Source organism: Tribolium madens, unplaced genomic scaffold (genome assembly GCF_015345945.1).
Source record: "Tribolium madens isolate multiple individuals breed KSU strain unplaced genomic scaffold, Tmad_KSU_1.1 Scaffold_71;HRSCAF=194;Tcas5.2_LG6, whole genome shotgun sequence".
NCBI classification, from domain to species: Eukaryota; Metazoa; Arthropoda; class Insecta; order Coleoptera; family Tenebrionidae; genus Tribolium; species Tribolium madens.
In genome coordinates this window covers 6,321,311-6,332,027 of record NW_025401041.1, presented here as the reverse complement: position 1 = coordinate 6,332,027, position 10,717 = coordinate 6,321,311, and the positions used below count along the sequence as shown (strand labels likewise).

Below are 10,717 nucleotides of genomic sequence, written 5' to 3'. Positions count from 1 at the left end.
TTTTTATTTAGAATCTCATAAATACTTTATTAGCTTTTTTTTATAGAAATTTTATGTTAAATGTAATTATTTAGGTGACTCAATTTTTGAATAATCTAAATTTCGTTATGAATATGTGTTTTTTTATCTTTTTTTTTTGCAAAATAATTATTACTATTAGTTGTTTATGTCCCAAGGGCATTGTTATGCAGGGTGTGTCAGAATTCGCGCTTCAGAGAAAAAATTCAAGTAAGATAAGATACCGGGAACATAGAAAAAATGTTTTAAAAATTGTATCTGTCAAAAATTTTGACAATAAAAGCCACAAATAACATTAAACAGGGTTACAATTTAGGATACAGCTTCCTTGTTTCCTCTTCTAATAGCCTGTAGCAAAAAAAAACTTGGAAAATTATTTTTCCAACGGAAATAAATTGTCAAAGTGCAAAATTTAAACTCTCATAACTTAAAAATTTTTATACATAGAATTTTTTAAGGGTAAGAGAATGTAAAACTACAAATTCTGATAATAATAACAATGGTTAAGAAAGAACAATTCACAGAAGAGAAAAAATTAAAAAGAATCAAGTGAAAAGTGTGGAGAGTAATCTAAAGAATTTAAGGAAAAATTTAGAAAAGAAGTTTAAAAAATCAAAGAAGAGTCTAAGAGAAAAATATAACAAAATTTAAACAAAAATTAGAGAAAATCTCGAGTAGACTAAAAAAGTTGTAAAGAAGAATTTAAAAAAATCTATAAAAAGCGTTTAGAAAAAAATCTATGGTAATTCAGTGAACAATCTGTAAGAAAACTCAGAAAAAAATCTGAAGAGTGAATATTAAGACTGTAAATAATTTGAGTAATTAATAAAAAAAATAATTGTTATAATTAATAGTGTAATATGTTGTTAGGAGTAAAAGTGGTAGTTTATATGGTTTATTTTGCCGAACGTAGTGAGGCAAATAATTTAGCTGAGCTACATAAACTTTTATTCCAAATAACATATACTATTTTATCCGTAAACGTATTCAGGTCGAGACTAAAGAGCAATACTATAATTAGCAAGCAAATGAACAAAATAATCAGGACGCTTTGTAAGTAATGAAATCATACATCAACGATTATAAGCAAACATCATGCATCAATTTTGGAATTAGTGTTGAGATTTTATGTGTTTATTAATTTAACTAGTGCAGTTAGTAGTGCAAATTGTCAAATGTTAATGATCTAAAATGTACCTCTTGATAAATTTCTGAAGCAGCGAAAGAGACATTAGTAAATATCATAGTAAAAGTAAAAAGGCTTAGGTGCAAAAATAGAATTTTTACTCCATAGCTGAAAGATAATTAGTTATAATATAGTTAATTAGTCATAACTTTTGTGACGTTTGCGAATAAAAATATACAGGGTGCGCCAGAATTCGCGCCCCAGAGAAAATTTTCAAGTAAGATAAGCTACCAGGAACATGGAAAATATATTAAAAAAATTCTATCTGACATTTTTTATGCCTATTTAATGATACTGATGTTTTTTTACAATTATTTAGTAAAAATAACTTGGAACACAGTTACAATTTAGAATACAACTTCTTTGTTTCCTCTTTTAATAGCCTAAAGCAAAAAAACTTGGAAAACTATTTTTTCAACAGAAATAAATAGAGTCAAAGTGCAAAATTTAAACCCTCATAACTTCAAAATTTATATAGATAACATTTTTTCCATGATCCTGGTTTCTTACCTGGGGCGCGAGTTCTGGCGCACCGCTATACATATAATAAGTAGATTTAAAAAAAATGTATGTATTTTAGAAAAACGTGCAAAAATGAATGAAAACTTGAAGCTTTATTTTAGAAATATTTTTAATTTTTTTTAGTTATTCAAAACAGTCAAAAATATACAACTGGAATCAAAAAAACTGTATTTTTTTGTTAAAATAACTCATTTTCTGTCATTTTCAGACGTTCCTCGCAGGTAGCCCCCCTACAATGGCCACCCCTTCCATCCAATGGCAATAGACTCCCCCTCACCCCCCAGCCCCATAACGAGGTGATTCGCAATAATGTAGTCAAAATGTCGCAACACGACGATCGAAAAAAATTCTATTGCCGCGAATGGGCCTTCCAGAAACTCTCTCACTGTCTCGATCAACGTCCAGTTTCAAAAACATGTGGTGCTCTCCTCCTCGGCGGTTCCGGTTGTGGCAAAACGACCTTTTGCTCCGAACTGTGTTGGCCCTCGCAAGGGCCCAGTGGACGCCAACAACGCGCCCTAAACCGCCGCCTACTCTGCTACCATTTCCTGCAAGGTCACAACGAGAAAAGTCTCTCTTTGAGCGAATTCGTCCGCTCTTTACTCACCCAAATCCTCAACCATTCGACCGAAAGCCACAAAGAGCGAAGCATGCGACGAAAACAAGCACAAGAAAAGACTGAAAATTCGGAAAATATTGATTTATACACCGAAGCATTGTCGCCAACTTTGGACAAAAAAAATGAAATACCACCGGTACCTAACCTACCGGTGAATCCCCGAACTTTAATCGCGGACGCCTACTTGGAAAAACTCAAGTCTGATCCAGAAATACAAATCGCATTAAGGGCGAAAAATATCGAATTAAATCCTGATGATTGTCTCAAGAGGGCGCTTTTATTCCCATTACTTGAAATCGATCCACCGAAAACCTCACTTTTCATCTTGATTGATTCGATCGATGAACACTCATTTGTGTATTCGAATTCGACTTTGACACGATCGAAACCACGTGAGCGTAGCTCCCAATCAAAAACCATCGCCGAGTTATTAGCCAATCACCATCATTTATTCCCCCAATGGCTCCTCCTTGTTTGCACCGCTCGCAAACAATCGAAGAGTATCGCAAAAATGTTCACCGGTTTTCGCAAATTAAGTTTAGATGATTTGCGAAAGTCGCAAGTGGTTCGTGACGTTCAACAGTATATTCTCGCAAGATTAGACCAAGAGAATAGTTTGCGACAACATATAAGTCGCGATACGGCCGAAATGCTCAACCAATTGCATATAAAAAGCAACGGTTGTTTTCTCTATTTGGAGAAGGTGTTGGACGGTGTGTCGGATAATTTTATCGTTTTGCGAGAAGTTCGGGAAATCCCCGGGACTCTAAACGGGTTGTATTTGTGGTTGTGTCAAAGATTGTTCAATCGGAGACAGTTTGCGAAAGTTCAGCAGTTGTTAAATGTGATTCTTGCGGCAAAGTGTGCGCTGAACGAGGCTCTCTTGTTTGATATTATCAAAGTGTACAATCCGAAAATAACACAGGATGATTTCAAAAAACGTTTCAATCTTTTGAGGAGGATTATAGTGGTGTCAAAATCGGGCGCGATTCGATTGTTTCATCATTCGTTCGCCGAATGGTTGCTAGATATTAAACATTGCACACAGAAATATCTGTGTAATATTTTTCACGGGCATTGTATTCTCGCCATGTATTATACGTTGCACGCTAAGTTTTTGAACAATCAAGAGATTTATGATTATGCGTTTCATCTGACGAGGATGGAGCAGTATTTGAATGAAAAACCGACGCAGAAATGTCCCACGTTGATGTATAAATTGTCGCAAGAGAAGCATAATTTGTCTTCGCAAGGGGAAAATTCGCTGGAGAAGACGTCGACGGAGATTTATGCCGATTTGAAGGCATTGCAAGAGTTGACCAAGTACGAGGAGAAGGAAGTAACAGGTGAGTGAAAAAAGATGGTGAAGCAATGAAAAAGTTTAGTGTAAACTGACAAAATCGTAAAAGTTTACTGCGTGTGGTGATACATTTTTTATTACGAAAAAAAAAAAACAGAGAGAATTGATAGTAAAATACACCTATACCAGGTGTGTCAAGTTTTATCCATATCACTAAAATACCTCTTCTAATTTAACTAAAACTAAGGCATTAAATCAGCAAAATTCTGATCAAATGTAACAGAATCACCCTGTAAAAATTTCATTGAAAATAAATTGTTACAACTAAATTAGACCATTTTTGGTATTTCTGGGGAATCAACAATTTTTTGAGAAATACCATAAATTTTGAGAAACCACCATTTTGAAGGAGTTTTTTTTGTAGAAGGATTTGATGCGAAATAACCTCTTCAGTATCTAAATACAAAATACTTTTTTTAGAAAATATTATTATACAGCATGTCCTCGGATTGGGTTTACAAGAGGAACAATTTTACGCCAAAACTGCAAAGGAAAAACATTTTTTGCTTCACCTGAAACGAGCAAATCTGTAATCAAAAATTCCAAAATCAAGACAAAAATGAACATTTCTTTCTATTCAATCAGAATAATGAAGTTTTAATTTTCTCGTTTCAGGTGAAGCAAATAATGTTTTTCCTTTGCAGTTTTGGTAAAATCAAAAATATTTTTTTCCTCCTGTAAACTCAATCCGGGGACATAGTGTAGATAAAAATCGTTGTTAAAATGTAAGCAAATGTGTAAAAATTGCTCAAATTGAAAAATTATTTTTGAATTTTGTTAAATTTTTGGTTTAATTAGAAATAGGCATTTTGGGGTTGCGGAGAAAATTTGACCCACCAATGATGACATCAAACAATACGGTATAGTAGAAAGATTTTAATCAAAATATGATTCTTGAGTTTACAATTTTTTTTTAACTTCGAAACAGATAAAAATAAATACAGAGTGGTTATAAATGATTTTCATCTAGCCAGCTTTGGAATTTTTTTACATCTAACTTTATTTGTGCCACTCTACTTTTTTGAAAGCTCTAGTTCTGTCTTAGTGTCACTTATTAATTAATAATAAATGGTTGTTAATTAAACTTTTATTGTTTCAACTAATTTCCAATAAAAATTTATAATGATGTATACTTTGGAAGAAAACAAGTTTATAATTGAAGTCTATTTTCGAAGTGGACGCTTAGTAAACGGCGATTTTTTAATTTTGAGTTAAAACAAGTAGGTACCCCTATTTTCGTAAAGCGGCATTTTTTATTTTACATGGAAAATTCACAGCTGGCTAGATGAAAATCATTTATAACCACTCTGTACTTTATTAATAGATATCACCAATTATGTTTTTTAATTAATAATAATTAATGACATTATTGTTAACTAACACAAACATACATAAAGGAATTAAAACCTAATTTTTTTTTAACACAATTTTAAAAACATTAATAATAAATAGCCAACGTCTGAAATGTTGAAACGTTTATTTGATTACTTTTTACTGTAAAACGAAGGCCGAGACAAAAATTTTATAAGATACAAAAATTGTAAAAAAAATGTAACAGAAATATGGCTTAAAATGTGTTAAGTTGTTAATATTTAACTACTTTACAGTAACAATAAAACAAAAGAAATAGTACCAAAATATGTGGTTTTGGTATCAAATTACCTATACCAAATTTTATAAAAATCTATCACTCCATTAATATTATTAAAAAAAAACGAAATAGGACAGGGTGTTTCAATGATAACGATCCACCACGAATATCTCAGAAACTAAAAAGATTTTGCAAAAACGCCAAAACAGGTCATTTTTGTTTCCGAGAGGGGCATTTTTTGACGTAATTTTTAAATCATCCCTAGTAACCTTTTAACTCTCACGCACCCAAACTTTAAAAATTTAAATGGCACTACCCTACTTGTGGCACATCAAATGAAAGCTATTTTAACAAGCTTTTTAAAACTTTTTACCAAAATTGAAACAGACCATCCATTCATAAGATACAGGGTGTTCTAATAAAAACAAACCAAACTGCTTAAAAAATTACATCAAAAAATGTCCCTTTTGAAAACAAAATTGACCTGTTTTGGCGTTTTTGCAAAATCTTTTTAGTTTCTGAGATATTCGGGGTGGCTCGTTTTCATTGGAACATCCTGTATATTAAAGAACGCGTTTTCTACGGCAAGTTTTGTGGAACGAGTTCAGATTTATGAAACGAACAGCGAAGGGCGAGTTTTATAAAGAAGGAGATCTCACAAATAACTTATGAAACAAGTTTTTTATGCTATTTTTTCTATTTTGCGTACTTTTTTAACATAAAAGTCATTTTTTCAAAATTTAGGAATTCTTGTCCTAATTGGTAATAAGTGTCACAAAGATTGAAAAATTCGATTTTCATAGTGTCGTCTCAAACATTTTTCAAAATTTTGTTGAATTTACATTGAATACTGCAAATATTTTATGCATACCACGTGAAAAAAGAGAAATCGCTCAAAACGCCGCTGAAAATCACCATTACCAACTTTTAGAAACTAAATTGTCCTAGTCTATTTCAGCACCCGAATAGGTGTTGAAATGGCTCATTAATTCTTTCAGACGCAAAATAGAAAAATAATTTTTAAACTTTTAACAGAGGTAAGTTGGATTAAATCGGTTTATTTTGACTTGGGAACCTCAGATTACTCTTTATGTCAATCTTTTTGGTACAACCTGTACAATAGTATATTAAAATATACGAGCCGCGTAGGGGCGAGTTGAGGAAGAAATGGTTGACTTTTGGGATGACTTTTTTGGCACTTTTTACTTAAAAAAAAAGGATTATTTTAATTTAGGGAATTTTGCGTCAGTTGATGACATGTAAGCAGAAATTTGCTCCATTGTAATTAACTCAAAATCGTTAAAATCTTATTAAAGAAAAAAAAAAGAATAATTGGATACACAATTTCAACAGAGCGCAGCAAATGCGTACTTCGCGACTGTGAAAGTAAGTTATTTGTCGAAAAATTTATTGTGGTTACTATTTAATGACTTTTTAATTGTGAATGATTTCAAAAGTGAATTTTATTTTGTCCACAAAGGTCAAGGTAATAAAAGGTTGGTATTTGGTGGATTATTTGAACAACAACCTTTTTTACTACCTTATTTAAAAGTAAAAAATACCAACATTTTGTACAATTAAAAACCGAAAACAGTTTTCTCTAATAAGTGAGTTTATAATACAATTTAGAAATTTTTTCACAGACTTTGTAGAACACTTCAGTTCAATTAGTAGTAATTTGGTGGATTTTTATTTTCCATTGTATTCAGTTATAAATTATAATCGATACTTCGTTATGAATAATTTAGAATAAGAAAGTTTTTTTCTCAATGTTTATTGATTAGAATTCTAATTAGTTGGCTTAAAATAAATTGGTTTTAAAGAATTTTTTTATTTCTTCACTGTCACTAATTACGCAACGGTTGCAGTTTTAGAACCTCACAAATCCAATCTGCATCTGTTTGCAAGGACGTGACATAGATAATTTTGTTATTTTAATAAAATTAAATAAATTGTAAAGATGCAAACAAGCTGTTTTTTTTATTTACGTTTTAATGAAGGTTACTTTGAATTTGAATTTTTTTAAAAGGTGCTCTCGAGACCAGCTTCATCGAGACGGAAAACAGCCTCGAAGAAATCACCGATAAATTCGACAACGTGAACCTCAAAAGCCCCACCGCTGATAAAAACCCCATCTATGCTGAAGTGAACAAAATCAAAAAAACCGAAATGACAAAACCCGACGACCCATCAACCGTCAGCAGCACCCTAGAACCCAACAAAACCATCGATGTTCACACTTTAACCGTACTTTGGCTCATTTTGAGCGGTTGTAACGTCGAGGAATGTCTTCTCGAAGGCAATGAAATGGCAGGAGTGAATTTTGGGGCTTTTTTACCGACCGATCCCAAAGTCTTGAAGTTGTTACTCGAAGCAGGCGCTGTAGAACAGCCAGATGTCGAAGGATGCGAATACGAAAGTCAAGTGAGTTCGATTTTTTTGTGGGGGATTTTGTTATTGTTTTGTTGGTTTTTGGTTAGCAGATGTCTTTGGCGTCGACGTCGAGTGAACAAAGTCCAGAACCACTCTTCGATTTGCACGATTTGCATGGACAAGCGGCGCTACATGTGGCCGCCAGACTGGGACAGGCGCAAGTCGTTAAGGTAGGTTTCTGTAATTTTTTTTTAATGACAAATAACAAAAATCGTAAAGTGAGCCGATAATTAGTTAAATATTTATAAACCAAATATTTTCGTAAATATATATTGCAATTTGAAGAGTAAATAACATAAATTATTGTTTTTTTTTTTAAGTTTTGAGCAGTTGTCAGGATGATTTTCTGCTTTTTTCTAACAACTTTACAAGTCGTGAGGAATTTTTATTGCTGTAGTGAGTAATCGAAACGTTTATGTTTTATTACCTCATTTACACTTGCGTACCGGTAGTAAAGTAAAATTGCTACTAAAGTAAATTTTATGTAAACAATTTTATAAGATATCCTATTCGTTTTTAGTAACTAAGAATGAGAATTACTTTACTTAATGAGATTAAACGTCCAGAAATAGCGTTCTAATGACTTTAATTTAATTTTTTCTCAATTTTTCAGTGTTGACTACTTAATTTAAAAATTATAGGCTATTTTAAGACTGAATCAAGTTTTATCCACACTTTTCCAAAAGACATATTTATTGTTTAGTTAGACGAATAAAAGTTATGTTTTTATTAAGTAGCTATAAAAAAATTGTTTAAAAATGATATGAGATGAAGACTAAAAAGAAAAAAGGACAAAAATTAAATCAATGAAAATTTAAAAAAAAATCACGTGATTAGTAAAAGGCGGGAAAATTAAATTCAACAATTAAAGAGTTTGCCCTTTTGCCGTAATTTTGTATTAATTTGAATTCCACACGTGATTCCAAGATGAATTGCTTTTTAGTGTTAGATTTTTGTGTTTAGTTAAAAGTTCTGTCGCCTAAAAAACTTTTTCGACATTTTTTTAAGCTTTTAAGATAAAAGTGTTTAGCAACATTGACAATATTTATCTATACACAATATAAAAAACTAAATTGATTCTAACGATTTCTATGCTTTCACAAAATAATTGAAAATGATAAGCTTTGTCTTCCATGTGTACCAATAGAAAAAAAAAATGTTTTGATTACAGCTTTTTAAGTTTATAAGAGAAAATTAAACTGTTAAACTTTTTGTTAAGGTTTTTGTTGCATTTTCGGTTTGTTTCTACAACTAAAAAATGTGATTTTTCCAATAATAGTTTTTTCTAATTAATTTAATAGATTTTTTGTTTGCAAAACACAGTTTTCTGTTTGATCGATTCCTCTCGTTAAATAAAGATCAATGTCATTAATAAAATCCAATGACTCGAATTACAATCGACTAAAAACCATACATTTAATTGACCAATTTAAATGAAGATCACGTCAAGCGTGACGAATATATTAACAATTAAACAAACGTTACAAATGTGTGAGAAAAACACGAACAGGAAGAAATAACGGAACACAAGTGTACAAACATAATTAGTGCGTTTTGTTTTGTTTCCCCAGTGCATAACTAATTTATTGTAATTAAAATGATTCAAAAGACAAGCTACAACACTAACCACAGTGTTGTATAACTGGTTGCATAGGTTGCGTTTTTTTTAATTTTACCATTTAAGGGTCACTAATGGACTTTTTCAATTCACTGGGACACCCTGTATAAGGTGTGTTTTTGAAATTTTAATTTCATTAGGGCCTATTCTGTAAACATACAAACAATTTTAAAGGGTGTTTAAAATTTTAAATCACATTTAATATTTCGATGCTATTCTGTATTATCTCTCCTGTTAAAATTTTAAATACCCCCTTTATTTTTCACCTTTAAATACTTAATTTTTAAAGGGTACTTTGTGGGTAGCATTTAAAATAATAAAGGAAATAAACGTCTGTCGTCAGTGTAGAAAAATGCAAATCAGTGGTAGGAGTGTTAAACAACTATTTGGTTTATTTATTTGTTTTTATCAAATAGTCTTTGTTGTGTCAGGTACGGTAATATAATCGTCACCAGCGCTAATTAAAAAACAAAATATCGATTAAAAAATCGCTTAAGGGTTTCTAATGAACCAATTATTGCATTAGTACAACTTAGAATTTGAAATTGTCCTGCTTCGCTGAGTTTAAGATTGGCGGTTGTAATTTTTGGGAATGCAGTGCTACCAATTCACATTCGCGCACGATTTATTTTAGACTTTTTTTTGTAAATTCTTTTTATTGTAAAAATTACAAATTGACACACCTCACTTCACTTATTTTATTATTATTATTTGACCCGGCAAAAGAAGAAGAAACCATTTGCCAGATAATTATTTTAATTTTCTGACAAATAATTTCCTCAACTTTTACACTCCACTGACCCGGCGGTTTAGACATGCAGTCAGGCAAGATTTACCATAACGGATATATTATTGCTGATAAATTGTTTGAAATGAGATTAATGTAAAAAAAAAACAATCTAGCGTAACTGCAGATCTTCCGCCTCGCAACTTAATGAATTATTATTAATTAAGTTATTATTATTATTGATGTTATTAAAATAAATTTTGTTGATATTAGGACATTTTCTAACAATATTACAAGTTTTTAAAAAGTTTGTCTTTTGAATCGCAATAAATAAATTTGAATATAATTATAAATTTCAAGATTTACTTTTAAATTGTGTGGTACATAACAGTCTTGTTTTCTACAAATTATGAAAAAGGATTTGAGAAATACGTATAACACATTTTATCTAAAATACAATTAATTCATATTCATAATAAATACTTACTGTTGCAGTCAAAAATCATTTTCACACTTCACTTTGCAATAAACAAAAAAATTAAAAATTAAAGTGCACTCACCTTATATGGCATCATCTTCTGCTACCATTTGTAGCGATTCCCCTCATCTTCATAGAACGGACTTACTGAAATAAAAGAAATTC

General features: G+C 31.1%; 1 protein-coding gene across 4 annotated transcripts in view; it reads left to right on the top strand.

Moving 5' to 3' along the window:
* LOC123008509 (ankyrin repeat domain-containing protein 50) overlaps positions 1 to 10,717 on the top strand; it is a 23,742-nt gene that overhangs the window by 5,780 nt on the left and 7,245 nt on the right. For 3 of the 4 annotated variants that reach the window (XM_044404344.1, XM_044404342.1, XM_044404341.1), the window contains exons 2-4: positions 1,935 to 3,691; positions 7,326 to 7,720; positions 7,777 to 7,899. In XM_044404344.1, the coding sequence (XP_044260279.1) occupies positions 2,047 to 3,691; positions 7,326 to 7,720; positions 7,777 to 7,899 (2,163 nt within the window). In that variant the 5' untranslated portion in view covers positions 1,935 to 2,046. The remainder of the gene's footprint in view (positions 1 to 1,934; positions 3,692 to 7,325; positions 7,721 to 7,776; positions 7,900 to 10,717) is intronic. The other variant, XM_044404343.1, reaches the window with a different exon arrangement.